Below are 20,367 nucleotides of genomic sequence, written 5' to 3'. Positions count from 1 at the left end.
TAATACTGAAACAATGAAAATATCTTAGCCTTATTTTTTAAGAAACCAAGACTAGTTGGGTTAATAAACTTTCTTCATTATTTACTTGTGTTACTCATCGAAACATAGTGCAATTACATATATGTAATTTCAAATAGATTTGCCAGGATCACATTGTTGTTTTTCTTCAAACAGTTGAAAATAAAATTTCTACTGGGATAATGATTTATTGAGTTCTTTGAAACCCTGTCTCTCCTTCGGTAGCTGTTAATAGTGGAAAATCACTGGTATAAAGCCAATGCCCGTAAATGCAGTTACGGTTAGCCGTAGATGGCATACGAAAATATGGGCATTATATTTTCTAGCTTTTAAGCCTATAAAATTGTTACAATTGTTGAATTTTGCAATTTAGGAAAAGGTCAGTGTCTCAAGATTTAATATAGACCAGAATCATGTTTATTATATGTCTAGCTATTTCATTTTTAAAGCTCTTAGTGAGCTGTAAGATGCGTGTACCTGCTGCTTTTTCTACAGTTTAGATGCCCTTAACTTGTAAAGCGGATGCGTGTAACTTGCAGATCTAATGATTGTAAATTGCAGTAGCTGAAATGCTGAAGTTTATTGCATGTTTAATGTACAAATTATCCTGTATTGGTACGCAATTTTATGTTATATTTTCATGAACGTAGAGAGCGTGGCACTCTTCCTATACGAGGCATCGGATTTAATGTCCCTAATCTGACCGGACCTGACTGTGTATTTGTACATCCAGCACAGCTAAACGGACCAAAGTTAAGCGCTTAAGTTGGTATTATCCCCATGTTTGTGAGTGTCATTTTCTTCGGTGTCCGTGGAAAAGGAAAACAAATGTCAGATCATTATGTATAAAGAATCCTTATATACGCAAAAATTATGCATCCAAAGGCTACAACAGAAAAATTACCCACGGCCAGAGTTTTCGGTTAAGAAAAGTTACGGACATCTTTTGCCATTTTTAAAATTGTTCTTAGGCTAAGCTAAGACAAAATGCATTACATTTTTTGTTTTCAGTTGATTATTTTGCCTTAGATACAATACATTGACAACTTGTAAAGAATTATTAATGCGTAAATCTAAAGATATTTGATAAAATTAAAATCGCATTATTTTACGCCGCCATATTGGGCTGTGGGTAACTTAAGTTACCCACAGCCGTTTAAGCACAGTGATAATAGTTTATGAGATAATAGCCAAAAGCATTCAAATTTGCCAAAAACTGTCATTTATGGCCAATAACCCCTATGCAGGAGTATCCAACAATTTTGACATAAATATAAATTAAATAGATCTTGTCATTCTGAACATTTTTGTCCTTGTCACATTTTCTCTGTTTGCAATGAATGGTTTTTGAGATATTAGTCAATACAGTCGAACATGTTTTTCATTAACAGCCATATGTTTAATATATGTACTAAGTCCGTAAACAGGATGGCTTAGTATGACGGACGAAGGGACAGACAAAGTCCATGATTTGCTATTGGAAACCGCAGAAATTGGTAGGATCAAAATCTAAATTAGGAGGTGCACAATGGGAACATGTAACAAAGATTCTCTGACAGTTTCATGGAATTCCCTTCAGTAGTTTAGGGACGGAAGGATGAACGGACGGACACAACGAATACTATATACCCCGTTTTTTTAAGCGGGGGTAAAACTAAATAATGTATCAAATTATTACAATAAAATATCAATGAAAGACTCATTTTTTTTTTTACAAAATTTTAAAAATAAAGATTGATAGTCATGTTACTGTAAAGGACAGTTGAAAGTATAATTAAAGAAATTGTTCATTGAAACTTTAGGCCAAATTGTAATATATGGACTGGCAGGCCACTCCAAAAGGCCCTCAGTGTCTTGAACTATTTCTTAAATATTGACCTTAATCACATGAAATATTTGTACAAGGTAAATAAATCCTTGTATCCACCTCATCAAAAGTCATAAATTGTATAATATACAATTATGACCTTCATGGAAAGTTAATACAGTCAAACCTGTGAAAACCGGACCCTGAGTAATCCGGTTTCCTGTCAATTCCGGCCGAAAATTAAAGTCCCACTTCCTTCCCTTAATATTCTTTGCAAAAATGTCCCTTGTAAACCGGACCCTGTCTATTCGGAATTCCGATCTAATTATCTAGTCCCAATACAGTAAATTACTTTAATTATTACCTGTCAAAACCGGTTTGGCCTTTTATCATAACGGTATTGATTGATGTCAATCAACTGATCAAGTCGACAGAGATCCAACCACTTTTGAAACGAAATAACTGCTATGGAAAATTAATCTTCAATGCCTACGGAGGAAACTTATGATGGACAGAAAAACAACTCGTGTTTATCAATTCAAACAATGTGGAGATTCCGACGCAAACAAAATCTGCGAAAGTGAAAATGAAGCGGACGAGCCAGAAACTTTAACTTCATATGAGTATTTCTTCACAAACATTAAATGTATGAATCATTTTTCAAATTCCAAAGATGATGGATTTCTTAACTTTCTCATACCAATGAGAGCAATGATTGAAGATGTTTCGTTCGTAGAAAAATGGTAAAAAGCAGGGACATGTCCAAATATATATTGTGTTCAAATCATCGGCACTCTAGGTTAAATAAAATTAGTTTCAGAATTTTCTATTATTCAATACACTAATTTATAATATGTCAGTAATCTACTGTACTATACAAGCTTATTATTTGTTAATTGCATGAAATATGCAGTTCTGTAAAATATCTGACGTCATGAACCACTGACTTCCTGTCAATCTGAAAACCTGAATAAACCGACCCACTGCCTAAACCGGCCCTTTTTGACGGTCCCAGAGGTGGCCGGTTTACACAGGTTTTACTGTATCCAAAATTGATAAATCGAGGAAGAGGTTATTTCCTGCGGGCATAGCCAAAGGGAAATTCCCCCTTTCGAGATTTAACAATTTTGGATATTAACTTTTCATGAAGGACATAATTGTTTTATTATACCACACTAAACATTGGACTTGTTTTAACCCATTTTACAAGCATCAGCGTAAAAGTTTCATTTAAAAAACTAACTAGTCTTTGAGACTTTCAGGAAATTTACCAAAGTTGGAATTGCAACTTTTGGAATCAGAGCATTTCAAAACATTTCATTAGTTTTTATGATATATATATATGGTAAGTCTTGTAGAATGATTCCAAAAATCAAGCAGTCTTTTTAAGACTTTCAGAAAATTTACAAAACTTGGAATTGCAATTTTTTGAAATCTTAGTGTTCCATGTAATTCCAATAAATAAAATGTAGCAAAAGAGATTAATTGCAAGTTAAATTTTGAAAAATTAATGAGTCTTTGAGACTTTCAGGAAATTTACCAAAAATGGAAATCTGAACATTCAAAAATATTTTGTTTGTTTTTGCAATGTAAGAATAGTAAGTTTTGAAGAACATTTTCAAAGATTTGCCAGTCTTTGAGACTTTCAGGAATTTTCTTAAAACTGGAATTGGCATTTTTTTTAAATCCAAGTGTGCATATCTTTTTATATGTTATTGTAAAACACAATTAGTTTCAAGGAACATTTCCAAAATTTAAACAGTCTTTGAGACTTTCAGGAAATTTACCAAAGTTGGAATTGCCATATTTGGAATCCAAACATACAGTATTGTTCCAACTGTTATACTAATACATAATAAAAAGCTTCGCCGAGCACAGCATGATACGACCGCAGTTGTCGACAAGTGTTCATTTGGGCAAGTATTGACACACTACTAAAGTGGACACAATAATGTGCTGGACACAGTAATTTGCTGGATACAGTAATTAGCTGGACACAGTAATATACTGGACACAGAAATTAAGACCCTTGTAGCAGGGAAACCGTAAGTCCCAGCTTAAATTTGGAGAGAATCAAACGGGTTGGTAATTTGTTAAGGAATCCAAACAAAAAAAATGTTGTAATTTGACGAGAAATAAAAAAGTTCTATTTTTGGAGTTAGCACCACTTTGGCCCCTAATAGCTCGGAAACGGTAAAAGCTATGTTAAATCCGTTGACATACTATCGGTGCGGAAGTTCATAAGGAACATAATGAAAAAAACAAAACCAAAATAAGATGAAAAATAAAAATTTGACAAACAAAAAAGAGAAGTTCGTTTTAGCCCTTTTAGCCCCTTGTAGCTCAGAAACCGTAAGTCCTAGCTCAAATCGGTAAAAATTTTCTGAGTTGGAAATTTCATAAAAAAAAACCGTTGAAATCGGACGAGAAATAAAAAAGTTTTTTTTTTTTATTTAGCACCACTTTGGTCCCTAATAGCTCGGAAACGGTAAAAGCTACGTTAAGTCCGTTGGCATACTATCGGTGCGGAATTTCATAAGGAACATAATGAAAAAAACAAAATGAAAATAAGATGAAAAATAAAAATTTGACGAACAAAAAAGAGAAGGCAGTTTTAGCCCCTTTTGGCCCCTTGTAGCTCCGAAACCGTAGGTCCTAGCTCAAATCGCTTAAAATTTCATGAGGAATCAAAAAAAAAAAACCCATTGAAATCGGACAAGAAATAAAAAAGTTAGTTTTTGGGGATCTAGCACCACTTTGGACGCTTATAGCTCGGAAACGGTAAAGGCTATGTTAAATCCGTTGCAATATTACAGTTGCGGGATTTCATAAGGAACATTATGAAAAAAATTTGATTAAAATTGAACAAACAAGAATGTGTCCTCAGTACACGAATGCCCCACTCGCACTATCATTTTCTATGTTCAGTGGACCGTGAAATTGGGGTAAAATCTCTAATTTGGCATTAAAATTAGAAAGATCATATCATAGGGAACATGTGTACCAAGTTTGAAGTCGATTGGACTTCAACTTCATCAAAAACTACCTCGACCAAAAACTTTAACCTGAAGCGGGACAGACGGACGAAGGAACGAACGGACGGACGGACGAACGAACGGACAGACCAGAAAACATAATGCCCCTCTACTATCGTAGGTGGGGCATAAAAATAAATCCTCTACATCATATTTAATATAAACACTTATTTTGCCCTTTTTGGCCCCTATTTCAGGAACCGGCGGGGGCATAACCCCCAAAAACAATCCTAAGCTGTATTTTGTGGTTATATTCCTTGTGTTAAAATTTCGTAGCATTTGCTCTATCAGAACTTAAGTTATTGTCCGGAAACCATTAATCTGGACGACGACGACGACGCCGACACCGACGACGCCAACGGACAGGGGCGATACCATTATACGAACGCAAAATTTTTGCGGTTGTATAAAAAGTTAGTTGCTTGGATCATAATCATACCAAAAGATGTCGCATATTAATCATTTGGTGGGAAATCATTTTGCCCTAAGGGCAAAGTTCAAAATTCCGAAACCTTCGACACAGACAACTTTCATAGTACTACTTATACACTTATAATTTTCATGTTTCTACCATGAAAGGTGTAAGAGGAGTTCGTGCAGAATCGATTTTGTCATTATTTTTAACCCTTAGGAAAATGCCCTCAGGGCTTGCAGGCAAAATACCATGCCACTGCTAGACTTGGTACCCATAATGGGAGGTCATACTGTTGGAACCAACTTCCTATTGTAAATAGTTTGGAAGATTTCACCATTTTCTGCCTATCTCAAAAACGAAATTTCGCTCATAAATTTGCCCTAGGGCATGAATTTCATACCCTGATCACATACTCTAACATGCTATCAAGTTTCAAGTTTCCATCATTTCTAGTTTCTGAGATTTTGCATGACATTACATACATACAAACAGACGGACTGCATTACATACATGACATAATCCCCCCGCTTTCGCTTAGCAGGGGGGATAAAAACAGCACTTGACAATATTTATACCCTCTTCTTCATTGATAATATTCTCTTCTGAATCGATGAACTGTTCCCTCTCAAAATCTTCTTCTGCCTCTACACCTTCCATCTGAGTATTTCTATCTTCTTCTCTGTCTATTTCTAACTCTTTCTCTGAATAAGGAAAGATATTTCATTAACTAACATAAATTGCTTACCTGGATAGTCTTAACCAAACATATCAATGGCTAAATTTAGCAATTTTAATGCCGTTTTAATTTTTTGTGTGTGATCTATGCATTCTTTTAGTAACAATTTTGAAGATGACTGAATAAAAAAAAAACTAGAGGCTCAGGTGAGCATCAAGAATTGCCCATGGCAGCCAATTTTGTTGTCCAATCAAGACGAAATGAGGCAATTTTATAACAGACCTTACATAGATGCATCCTGCCAAGTTTGATTCCATTTAGCCCAGCGGTTTCAGAGGGGAAGATTAAAGTGTGATAAGTTATGATAGATGTTTCATGGTGGCAAAAGCTCACATTACCCTAATAATAATCTATAAAGCAATCAACAATGCTCATCTTTCATACATGTTGTCTGAAATAAATTAAATATTCTGCAATCATGGACTAATGCAAAACATATTACAATTAATCATTCAATTATTAAACAGAAATCAAAAACACATGTTTCTGAATTCACAATTCCATTTGTTTCTTTGGTAAAACTCTAAATTTACCTGAATCAGAGTCCAAAATGCATTGCAGTTGTTCTATTACCCTGGGCCTACTTATGACGTACTGCATCACCACAGATGGATTTGCATCTGCAAATCTGGTCCATTTTTCTTTAACTGAAAATATAAGATTTTCATCCAATGATAAACAGAGGACAGGTCTGAGCTTTTTTTTTGCAAAGGTTTATTTTGCCTCTCAAGCTTAAAATGACTTAATTGACAGTCCAAAATAACATTTGAAATTACAGATAATTTTATCAATACAAACTGAGGTGCTCAACAACCTACTTTGTTGACTACTCAATAACCTATATTGTGGTCAACACAGGAATTGTGTTACCAGTAGCTTGCTTCATACAGTAATGTGATTGATATGCTTACTTTCTTGACAGTCTAACTTGCTTGCCACGATTATGTTGGTAGTTCACTATTATTGAAATATATTGGAAATCAGAATTAGAATAAACAGCTGCGCCACAAGTGCAATATACGCCCATTCCGAATTTTTTTTATAGTTCATTTCAAAACATATGCAGTGGAACCTGTCTTATCCGACACACCTCGGGACCAGAGAAATATGTCGGATTGGACAGGGTGTCGGAATACTCGGGTTTCACATTTGATAAAAGTGAAATAAGCATGTAAGATACAAACGTGGGCAATAACACCCAAAATAGGTTTTACTAAGGAGATCCTTTAAAGAAAAATAGTGTTTATGAAACATTACACCACGTCAAGTACGAATTCCCAAGATCTCGTAAATATTTAGTACGATAAATTTCAGTGAGATTGACAAGTTCTTAGAACATTTACAGTGTTAGTCTTCATCAATTGTTTAACTATTTTCCCAGTCATGGTTATTTGTATCATTTAGTCGGAATATTGTCTTCGACACTGGTTACATAAAGTAAACTGTCAAAATGAAATCGTTTCACAGTCCAATTAGCAATATTTCTTCGTCTGGATTTTTTTCCCCAACAATTTACTCACATTGAATTAAGAAAGACATTATGAAAAGTATGTATTAAGATTTATATATTTTCCATATGTTGTAGAAATGTTTTTATCCCGTACTGAGCCTCAAATTTCCTATCCGATCAATAAATCAAAGCGCGAAAGCGCTGTAAAGGCAGTTAATTACAGGTTGTGTGTATTTCTAGTCCAGTTATATCATTATCTTCCATAGAACAGAGGTGGTTTGTAGAATTTAAGATTTAGAGTTCTTTTGTACCTTAGTTCACCTATACATGTATCTATAGTCTACTGTTTACAGTATATTTTCTGTGCCTCGCCATGAAATGCATTTTTAGCCATGGCCTTGTCAGTTTGCTTTAAATTTATGAGTTTGACTGTCCCTTTAGTGTCTTTCGTCCCTCTTCTTTAGACATATAAGAACTTTTCCTTTTCAATATAAATAGACTATTTTTAATTATTGATTTTATACGCATATTCTATGACTCCCATAAAAAAATAGTTCACAAAGATTGACTAGTCTCTGTACTGTGTGTATAGCAAGAACATCAAGTAACATAATGGTAAATGTACATAGTAACATGTCAACTTTTTTGATGACCATACCTGCCAACTGTCAGTATTTGCAGAGTATTTCCCCCATCGAGCTCGAGGCTCCCAAATGGAAATTTTGTAAGAGCAATTTTGTCGACTATTTAAAGAAAACAATTAATTCAACAATGGCTATAAGCTTGTTAATGCAAGAAGAAGCCAAAAACCACATTAGAATATATTTGAAGGGAATCCATGACAATCGCCCCATTAGCAAAAAAACCTGCCCCAACCTGGATTACCAAACCGCCCCACTTGTGAACTGTGTTAAATCCCGTTAATATTACTCCTGCCAACTCGCCCCACCTAATAGAAAACGATAATATCTAGATAAATATATTATTAACCAGGAAGAATTTAGTAATGCCAACTCGCCCCACTTATGTAAAAAGATGTTATCCCATTGTATACAAGTTAAATTCTGTTAATATAACTCTTGCCAACTGGTCCCACCTAATGGAAATCGGTGAAATCTAGATAAATATATTATTAACCAGGATGAATTTAGTAATGCCTACTCGCCCCACGTATGGAAAAAGATGTTATCCCATTGAATATAAGTTCAATTCCTTATATTGCATTATGATACAATTAACAGGTTTCTTTTCAATTGATATGCAAATAACTAAGCTTCATAACTTACATTTATTCTTCAGTATATATCAATAATAGTAATTAAATTAATTTTCGGTTTGTTTGTATTCTGTGTAGATTAGTTTTCATTAAAGTGGTGCGAGTTTTTATTTTTCATTATATATATATATATATTAATCTAAAAATTACCGTTTTATAAGTAGGGCGAGTTGGCAGGAGTAATATTAAACAGGGTGCTCGCTAAGGCGAGTCCATGAGTCCTGGACTCAACATAATCTGTCTGGACTCACCATTTTCAAAACTGGTGAGTCCACAAATACATCAATATTAAAATATTTTGTATAAACTGAACACAGTTACCATGACTCACCGTGGCCAAAAATGACGAGTCCCTGGACTCGCCTTCAAAAATCCTTAGTGAGAACCCTGATTTAAAATGATTTAACCAATTTCACATGTGGGGCGAGTTGGCAGGAGTAATATTAAACATGATTTAACCAATTTCACATGTGAAGTGATTTGATAAATCAGTTTGTGGTGTTTTTTTTAAAAGTGGGCCGATTAGCCAGTGGGGCGACTTGTCCTGCTTCCATTTGAAGGCCCCCTTGAAGGTTTTGTATGACTATATGAACCATCTTTCACGTAAAATCCCCATGTGCATTTTGAAAAGTTGGCAGATATGTTTCTTACTCCAGGCAAAATCTACCGGTATGAATGAAAAAGAAGTTTTCAATTAAGGCTCTGTGGCCATAGCAGCTGTCTCATTAGCATTTTAACCACTTCCCATATTTGCAATTAAAACAATAGAAGAAAATTATTCAACGCAAAAACAAAACTTACTTGTAAATATGAAATTCTCTTTACGGTATTAGTTTTTCTCCTTGTTTGAGATTGTACAGTAGTACCTGTAACTGCTTATACCTATTTCTTATTCACTTTTGCTTGATAAACTCACTAAATATCATATACATTGTACCACATCTCCTTATTTTTATATCATCATGCATTCCAATAACATGAACAATTGTAATTCAATTCTATATACCAAAGCAAAATGAACTGCACCACTTTCATTCACATTTCGGCAAAATACAAGACTTTGTTCTTAGATGACACAATTAATATAATATATATTTATTGATAAATAAATAAAATTTGGTATACAACTCTTTAACGGTATAAAAAAAAGCACAGCTGTGTCATAAATTGTGAAATTTGTGCTGAAAACATAGACATTGATGGTATTTGAGTAATTCCATATGTGAAGCTCAACATTAGCTCGTCAGTTGGTGGTGGACAGTTATAGTTCCTTTCTGCAGGCTAGGATGAATGACTTTTCAGGAAAACCAATTTCACAAATCAAAACTTTCCTCTAGCATGTCTAGATTTCTCCTACAATATTCTTCCAGGTTAGTTCTTTTGTTTTAATTGGACACCGTCCTGATTTTTAATTTTGCAAACCATTCAGTCTCTTGCTTGCAAATTGTGCATGAAAATAGGATGGGTATGGCAGTAGACAAGTCTCTTTAAAGTGGGTTTGTGCCCTGAAAAAAAGTTTTATAACTTAAGTTTAATTGAAACTTGTGCAACACATATACCTAAATAACTATATAACATAGAAGAGAGCATCATTCGTGTCAATGTTTTGTTCCTGTTTACATTGTCATTGATATTTTTTCAGAAAGCCTGAGGCATAGCTCATGAATTCCTGTCATTAGACATTACATCCTAAATTAACATAATTACTGCTAGAATGGTTATCAGTATGATATACGTACACTATCATTGTACAGCCCAAGTCTTCAGTATATATAATTGTTGCATTCATCCACTCCTGTGTTCAGTCGTTCAAAAATTTCTAAACATCAACAAATGAACTTTAATAACAACAAGAAAACACTAGAAAAGATACGTACATACAACCCGTGTTTAAGTGTATTTGAAAGAGAAATAAATCTGGTTAAACGATGTAAAAAGGAGAAATATATCTGGTTAAACGATGTATAAAGGAGGAAAAATTGTAGATATTGCATTACGATGCGTTCTACCTAATAGCACGTGGATATGTGTTTACATATTAAGACTTGACCCAGTATGACCCGTACCTTGTTGGTCACCGCCGTCGTTTAAACACTTGACTAAAGTCGTGTATAAGCTAGACAATAAAAAGCTTAAGCCTGTACTATTTGTGTGAAGTAAATGTGTTTGTTCTGTACATTTAAATTGTTTTACCTGATAGCAAGAACGTATATCTATCCGTTTCCTTCTCAATTCACTTTGTCAAATTCTTCGAGCTTCTTCAAAACATACGTATTACTGCGCCGGAAGTGATAAAAATATGAGCAATCCTCGTAAAATAATGCTATTTTCAATTTTGTGGAATCCATTTTGTTATATTAATTATACAAAGATAAAAAAAAGTTACGATTAATTATGAATTTGCATATCATTATACGGAACGTTTATGGACTATTTTTTAAGTCGGTCATTTTGACGGTAAATCATGTACACATACACACGTAGATTGGCTGGTACCCGATTGTAATGTTACACATCAAATATATCAAATAGCTAATACCCGGTACGTAGTACCGGGAACCAGGATAATACGTAAATAACATACATAACTAATACCGAAATTACGGTTTCTCGTTCATAAACCGAATTCCGCTTTGAATTATAGAAGATGCAATATTAATCATGTTCAGTCGACTTTTCATTGTTATATCAACGTCTGAACTAAATTAAAGAATCTTTAGATGTCAGATAACACTTGAAATTGACCCGACCTCTTTCCACACGGAATATACAACTATTGATAGTTTGTAGTCAGGTTGACTGCTTATAATGCAAAATACACACTTATAACAAGTTCTATAAAACGAACAATACACACTGATCGTTTCTTTAGTCCCCAATGTAAATGAAAGAAACAAAAACCATATCATACCATAAAAAGAAGAGGAGAAATTCGAACATTTCCGGATCTATTTCAGGCCAAAAGACCCCCAGCATGGATTGCGTATGAAAAGATGAACCTCATGACTTAAAAGTCAGGCCTTAAAGCACTGCCTTTAAAAATAACAAGATATTTGTGTACACAGGTAATGGATTAAATTACCTTTAATAAAAATGCATGAAATACACCTGACTGAATTATGATTACCTTGTTTATAAATTGATTAAGGAGATCAAAGGGTCGGATTAAACAAGTATAATTAGAGTACTTATGAAGGCTGGGACTTGAAAATGCTGTCGGATTACGGAGTAGACGGGTGACGGAATACAGAAGATTTTTTAACAAAGAATGTTAAAGAAAACTTTCGGGACCAGTAAATTTTGTCAGATTTCACAGGATGTCGGAATATTCAGGTGTCGGATTAAGCAGATTCGACTGTAATTATCAGATCATGTCTATTTCAAACAAAACAAAAGAAGAAACACTATGTGAATTTTAAAAGCAAACAGACAATTATTTTTATAAAAATAAAATTTAATAAAATAATGAAAAAAATAATAAATTAAATATAGAACCAAAAAAAATCTAAATGAAAATAGGAAAAAAATATTCTTTAGTTATTCACAAAAAAAAAGTAAGTTACTTAGTCCGCTCCCAACTCCAGAACTCTAAAAGGACAATAGGGAAAATAACAAAAACCAAAGGCATTTACTCTACATAGGACCTACATGTAACATCATGTTAAAATTTAGGAAGAATTGGTCAAAGTAAACTTGAGTTTTTGTGAAAAATGTCAATTTTCAATGAACAAAGTCCCATAACTCTTGAACGACAAAAGTGAAAATCAATGAACCGTAACAAGACTCAAACTCAATCTGTAACATCAATAAATATCTATATACCAAAAATCAGTTCAATATCTCAAGGTGTTTAGTAAAAAAGTCTGGAAAACTGGTTGTTGCGCAACAAGTCAGAATGACAAACAAGGGTAAAACTATATGTCCCGACCACTTTGTGGCGGGACATAAAAAAGTGCTGAAAACTTCAAATTCACTGTAATTTTCTAAGTCCGAGGGCGTAACTTCCGTAAAAATTATTCAACCACAACCAAAGTAGAACTTAATCTGTAACTTCTCATGATAAGACCAAATACCAAAAATAAAATCAATTGGTTGAACATTACAAAAAAAAGTGTGGAATACTTAAAATTCACTGTAATTTTGTATGTATAGAAATATTTTATATTTTGGGCCACTTTTACCTTTAACCTATGTCTTTTACTTTTTATTGTTTTGTATGTTTTATATTTGGTTTGTTTAGCCCCACTGCCAGTGGTTTTACATTTACAATTTCTTTGATATTGAATTTTTCTATGTCCAAGGGCTGTAGCTTCCGTGAAAATCATTGAACCGTCACCAAACTCTAACTTAATCTGTAACTCTTCATAATAAGGCTACATACCAAAGATATTATCATTTGGTTGAAGCATTACCAAAATAAAGAGCTACGCCAAGCGCAGCATGATACGACCGCAGTGGTCGAACAGGTGTTCATTTGGGCAAGCATTGACACACTACTAAAGTGGACACAATAATATGCTGGACACAATAATATGCTGGACACAGTAATATGCTGGACAGAGAATTCTGATTAGTAATAAAAAAACTTTTTTTTTGTTTTTTTTTTATTTAGCACCACTTTGGCCCCTAATAGCTCGAAAAAAGTAAAAGCTATGCTAAATCTGTCGTACTCTACTGTTGCGAAAGTTCATAAGGAACATAAAGAAAAACTAGAAAATGTGTCTGTAAGCCACAGATGCCCTGCCATTAAGATCAATATGAGGTTCCATGTTGTCTCATGTAAAAATTGACCAAAATGCTGCTGAAAAGAGCTGTATGGCAAATTTAAACCAAAGTCACTCAAGCATAAGATATGTCAAAGTGACCAAAAAGAGGTCAAACTGTGCTGCACTGTGCAAGAATACTACAACAGTGTAATATCATTGATACACTACCACAGATTCCGAGAAATGGCAGTAAATGCAAAACTTAACCAAAATCATTCAAGCATAAAATGTAGGTCATGGTATTCTAGAAGATGCTGAACTGTGCTGCACTATGCAAGGACACTACAATACATTAATATCATTGATATACTACATTAGGTTCTTGAGAAATAATCCTCGACACAAAACTTTACCAAAATCACTGAAGCATAAAATGTAGGTCATAGTGACCAAAAAGATGCTGAACTGTGCTGCACTAAGCAAGAACACTACCAATAGTCTAATATCATTGATACACTACCATAGGGTTCTGAGAAATGGACCTATACACAAAACATAACCAAAACCACTGAAGCATAAAATGTAGGTCATATTGACCAAAAAGATGCTGAACTGTGTTGCACTAAGCAAGAACACTACAACAGTCTAATATCATTGATGCACTACCATAGGGTTCTGAGAAATGGACCTAAACGCAAAACTTAACCAAAATCACTCAAGCATAAAATGTAGGTCATAGTGACCCAAAAGATGCTGAACTGTTGAACTGTGTTACACTACATAGGAACACCACAGTGGTGAAATATCATTCATATATTACAATAGGTTTCTTCACAATGGTCATTTATGAAAAAAGTTATTGAAGTCAATCAAGCATGAAATGTAGGTCAAATTGACCCAAATGTTGTTGATCAATGTAGTACTATTTAAGAAGAATATACTGATGAAATATCATTGGTACATCATTATCACATTCTGAGAAATGGACCTTAACGCAAAACTTAACCAAGATCGGGACAGATGGACGTACATACGTATGTACGGACGGACAAGGGTAAATCTATATGCCCCTTTCACTTCGTGGCGGGGCATAAAAAACAAAACCAAAATAAGATGAAAAATAAAAATTTGACGAACAAAAAAGAGAAGTCTTTTTTAACCCCTTTTAGCCCCTTATAGCTCAGAAAATGTAAGTCCTAGCTCAAATCTGTTAAAATACACTATGTTGGAAATTCATAATTTGCTGTTATACATTTTGAAATTGTTTAAAACACTAAGGTTTTTCTACTTCAAGGCATAGGATTTCCTTGGTCTTATTTTGGTGCCCTGTTTCGGTATATTTTGGGTTTATAAGCTCTTCAACTTTATAGTGATTTTGGATTTGCATAGTTTTAGATACATGTAAGAGCGTCACTGATGAGTCTTTTATAGACGAAACACGCGTCTGGCGCAGAAAAAATCTTGCCTTGAACTTTGATGTGATTTTTTTTTTTAACACCATGATGGTTTTCACTGCTGGTGGAGGTATTCTTCCTAGAGGTTAACCCGCTCCGCTAGTCAACACTTCGGTGCTGACGTGATTCATCAAACTAAATGTGCTGTTATAAATTTTGAAATTGTTTAAAACAATAAAGTTTTTCTACTTCAAGGCATAGGATTTCCTTGGTCTTATTTTGGTTCCCTGTTTCGGTATATTTTGGGTTTATAATCTCTTCAACTTCATAGTGATTTGGATTTGCATAGTTTTAGATAAGAGTGTCACTAATGAGTCTTTTATAGACGAAACACTCGACTGGCGCAGAAAAAATATTGCCTTGAACTTTGATGTGATTTTGGTTTTTTTTTGACTGGAAAATGTAATTTTAAGAATTGAATGCAGATTTTTTGCATTTTATGGGCGTGTAAAAGCGTTGACCGTGCGCACATTTTTTGTATGAAGCGCTTCCACGCTTTATATAAAATGTGCTTCGGTCAACGCTATTACACGCCGATTAAGTACAAAAAATATGCATTCAATTCTTAAATCAATGTGCATATAAACATGATAAACATCATAAACTCACAAGATTCCACAGGTGCACACGTCTTTCTTGTTATGAAATTTTTTATCCAGGTGTAAAGTCTATTCTTTTCTTTCCTTTTCCTTGAATTCTGTCCACAACTGTCCTTCTCATCTAGAGGGGGACTGTCATACTTGGTTCCTACTTCCTAAAGATAACACACATGAAAATCAATATTCAGCAGTTACAAATCTGTACACTAAATAATAATATATGTATGCAAGAGCAAAACAAGAAATCTGTGTGAACTGATGCTTATTAGTGATACTCCGCTCCCGAACTTTGGCGCTAAATACGGAAAATTGAATAATAGATAGAAATAAAATTGTATAATAATAACATCATGAAATAATGGGTGAGATATCACTGATGAAGATGCGTGTCAAAATTCTTTCATAACTCCTTCCCAAGGGTATGAAGTTAAACTTGTAAATGTATCATGTGTATTGAGTCTGCAATGAAATTCTTGTTCCATATTAAATCTAACTTGAAACTATGAGCACAACTCTATACCCCACCCCTTTTTCCCTCTCACTTTCCTAACCCTATAAGTCATGAGACTTACATCTGATATCGCAAGAAGTTCATCTTCCAATGATACAACCACCTAGGCTCTACAGTACAAAAGCTATGCCAATGATACAACCACCTAGGCTCTACAGTACAAAAGCTATGACATGAAGAACATGAAGAAGAAAAGCTTTAAAAATTATAAAGAAAAAAGTGGATGACATTTTACTATCATGAAGGTCAAGGGTCACATTGACCTAAATTTGGTACGTGACACATCATCTTCGTTTTGCTATCATGAAGATCAAAGTCAAGGTCATTGTGACATAATTTCATTCGTGACACATCCACCTCCCGTATATGATTCATCCACATACCAAGTTTGATAATCCTACAATGTAGGTACTAAGGTACAAATGTTCTGCTCAGGACAATGAGCAGGACGGATGGACAGACAGACAGACAGACAGAGGTGATTCCTATATACCCACACAAACTTCATTTGATGGGGTATAAAAACGTCAAATAATGCCTTCAAGTTTTTACATGATGTTAACAGTCTACAAACAAACATTTGGGACCATCTTATATTCTTACAGGGTATAAAAAATTGTCATGCATGTCCATCAGACAAACATATATTCCTAAAATTGAACAACACGTCAACAGTAAAAACAGCAGTCTACATGTAGTCAAAATCTTTTTACTACCTGTCTATATCCTACTATAGTACAAACCTGAACAATGTCAGTTTCTGTTTTCATTTCCAGATATATTTTTAAAATATATATCTCCAGGGGTGATGTCTTTGGTGTTTTTTTTATGACTTCCATCAATTTTTCTTCAAACAAGATAAATGGGGATGTAGGTGCCATGCTCATAAACTATAAAAAAAATAAACACAGATTTGTTACAACAATCATGACAATATCATCTTTTGAGGAGAAAAACGTCACATTTTAGCAATGCGTATTGCACACATATTTGTGTCAGGATGTTAATGCTACAGATACATGTAGTGAATGGGCTATTCCAGAAATAATCCATACCCCCCCCTATAGAGGGTACATGGGGTTCAGAAAAAAATCCATGGAAAATTTGGGATGTGGTTCAGAAAAAAATCTGGAATTCCATGTCGGTCCTATAGAAGGCAAAAAGATAAATTAAAATATTCCATGGAAAATTATGCTGTTGTTATTAGAAAATTTCTGGAAATCTAGAGCATCCTATAGAAGGCAACAATAAAAGTTTAAAAATTCCATGGAAAATCTGGATTCTAGTCGCTTTCAGTAAACTTAAGATAAATTTGTGCTTGTATGTATATCTGTAGTTCATTAGGTAATTCTAAAGCCCTATGTATCTTTACAAACAATGTACCAGAAATTTAAAGTGGTTTAATAGGTTTTTGCTCGTTGTTGAAGGCTGTACGATATTCTTAAGTGGTTAATTTTGTATCTTTTGATCTCTGGTGGGGAGTTAGTACAAATAATTATGATGTCTAGGAAAGCTATTTTAAGCTTTTGCTTTGACGCCTTCCAGTGGATCAAAAGATGTGAAAATTGAAAAATACCCACAGCAGATGGCATGATTATCTTAACTATTGGAGAGTAGTCTTATTGGCAATTTGGAAATGATACCACATTTTATTATTTTAATACTACATGTATAAAGTGTGTCCATACATGTTGTAAGCCAGAGTTGTCAGTACTGAACTTAAGTCTGAGAGTTGTAAATTTGAAATTGTTTGCAATAGGACCTAAAAAAAAATAAAAAAATGTACATTTGTTCATGTACCTCAGCTTCTAACATAACATTCAGGGGATATGATATTCATGTAGATATTGATAGTGATAATACTTCAAAAGAAATGCATACTTTCAACACCACATGACATGTTTACTATTACATTTGTAATCTTATTGGGACAATTCACAACTTCTAATTGGAGATTGAGATAATAATATTTCCCCTCTTTTCTTTTACCATGGAAGTTACATGTACATGCATGTATATCAGTATATTGGTATTATAGAACTTGTTTGCTTTTTTGCATTTTCATAAAACATGTGTTATCATGGTTATGGTCATGGCATAAGGGAAAAAATTCTCAGAAAATAAATGCCTGTGATTAAAAAAAATATTTTGAAACTTGCATTTCTAGAACTAAGTGAAATTAAATTGATATGAATACTGTGTATATTATAATTTATTCATGACAAAAATGATAAAAAAAAAACCTTTATAAACATAACAAATGGTTCTAACATCCAAATTCCACTAATTATATTTAACTTTTGATTTTGTAATCAAACTTGATTATAGACCCATAGTTATCTTTTTGTTTCAAGTTTGTTTTTTATTGTGAAGGAGTCATATTTTAATGCAGCTATAAGGTTTATGATAAAAAATGTTAAACATCCATACTAAGAAATGAAGAATCAAAAGAAATGACTAAGTAAAAATACTGGATGTTGATAACAAATCAAGATTTTTACAACTATTTACAAGTCAGTGTTTTAATGGTTTTAAAATAAAAACAAAATCATAGTTCACTATCTGGATTTATAGGGTTTTATTTACAATGATTTATGTTCTCTACAAGTATGTTTGTATTGAAATTTGTGAGAAACCACACACCAGGACCTACTGCTTTTCATAGTTGTTGAGGTTGAAGATTATTTTATCTAGCCATCTAGTTGACAAACAATCAGTAATTAAAAAGCTTTAAAGAAGTCCCACTGTGAACACATGGCCATTTCTGTGGACTTTAATTATATCATAATATACTACATGCAATTACTTGAACCACATGTTATAAGACAAAGGAGATAAATACTAGGAACTATGTATCCACAATCCCTTGCTCTGCAAAAATAAATATTTAGTCTCAGTTTTAAAATTAGAAAAGTTTATTTTTTTATTATTTAAATTGTTATTTTTTCCGTTTATTTATCAATCATTATAATACATTGACTCTATTTGTCTAAGTGGATTAATATGATTACATCTATTATATGAATATGTTTTGAATATATATACATAATGTATCATCTTTCAGTTCCATAACTTATTTTAACTTTAAAAATGTTAAACATGTATACATTTAAAAAATCAAATGTCATTCATATTATACAAATTTAGAGTTTAACAATTGTTTAAAAGTTTTGTAATTTTCTTTAATTTCATGATGTTTTAGGAAATTATAACATGTAAAGAAATACAGGAATTTGAAAACAATAAGAAATTATATAAATCGTTCCCCAAAGAAGGATTGTTAGATGTCCAGATTTGGCGACTTTAGTTGCAGGCGACAAATAGAAAATTGTAAAACTGCATGTACAATGTACAGGAAATTATATGAGATTAGAGACACATTTATTTTGTAATGTATTGTGAACTAATTTATAATTTTTTTAAAAACCATTTGTATTTGGAGAAAACATTTTCAAATTGTGACTGTGGTATGAGAACATTAAAGGAGTAGGTCCGGTAAGGGCCGATTTTGGCCCCAAATTTCATTTTCATCTAACGAGATATTTAGGACACTTTTTAAACACTTAAGTGTATATTTCAATTGATTCGATTAGTTTATGTAAAAGATTTTAACTGATCAGTCATTAAAAACGCTCCGATTGAAGCTTAAATATGAAAAATCTAACAAATATGCCAAAAAACGTCACTTTTCAGATGGTTTTCGTCAAAAATGAAAGTGGCCGCATCCGTGTTCATCCTCAACCTTTATATATGTTATGTATTATCATCAAATACAACTTACATTTTAATATTATGAATGAACACGAATGCGGCCACTTTACAATACGCACATTTAAAATTCAGTTCAAGAGAAGTCCGAGTCTGATGTCAGAAGATATTACCAAAGAAAATATTTAATCTCCTGAATAAATGTCTCAGAATATTCACATGACATTCATATTTACCAAGCCAAAATATGAAGAAACTCGCCCCTTTACCCTCGTTACCCGTAATGCTGTATACATAACTTCTCTTCATTAGAGGCTGCATTATCTAAGCTTTAGACGGAAACTGTCTAAAATTTAACTAAAATGCTATAATTGTGAAGATTTCAGTAATTTAGCATGACTTTATGATGCTAGTACACGATATTTGTACATTGTATTGTCAAAAACAGCACATATTTATGTAGCAGAAGCATTCTACTTTCCAAAAAATAGCTAAAAGATTACATTTGCTCAATTTTGCAAAGCTGCTTAATTTTGGAGCCAAAAAGGGGTCTTACTGAACCTACTCCTTTGATAACTTCTCAAATTTCATTCCAGTATACAATTTTTTTTTGTAGAAAATCAGTCATTTCTTATTCAAATTTATATTGAAG

General features: G+C 33.3%; 1 protein-coding gene across 3 annotated transcripts in view; it reads right to left on the bottom strand.

The window, feature by feature from the left end:
* LOC134720907 (uncharacterized) overlaps positions 1 to 20,367 on the bottom strand; it is a 30,167-nt gene that overhangs the window by 6,777 nt on the left and 3,023 nt on the right. For all 3 annotated transcript variants that reach the window (XM_063583470.1, XM_063583469.1, XM_063583471.1), the window contains exons 2-5: positions 16,751 to 16,897; positions 15,507 to 15,651; positions 6,545 to 6,658; positions 5,851 to 5,976 (exon numbers count right to left, since the gene is read on the bottom strand). In XM_063583470.1, coding sequence (XP_063439540.1) covers positions 5,851 to 5,976; positions 6,545 to 6,658; positions 15,507 to 15,651; positions 16,751 to 16,897 — 532 coding nt within the window. The remainder of the gene's footprint in view (positions 1 to 5,850; positions 5,977 to 6,544; positions 6,659 to 15,506; positions 15,652 to 16,750; positions 16,898 to 20,367) is intronic.

This window comes from Mytilus trossulus, chromosome 6 (assembly GCF_036588685.1).
Source record: "Mytilus trossulus isolate FHL-02 chromosome 6, PNRI_Mtr1.1.1.hap1, whole genome shotgun sequence".
Lineage (NCBI taxonomy): Eukaryota > Metazoa > Mollusca > Bivalvia > Mytilida > Mytilidae > Mytilus > Mytilus trossulus.
The sequence above is the reverse complement of the archived record's forward strand: the minus strand, read 5'-3'. Positions and strand labels throughout refer to the sequence as shown.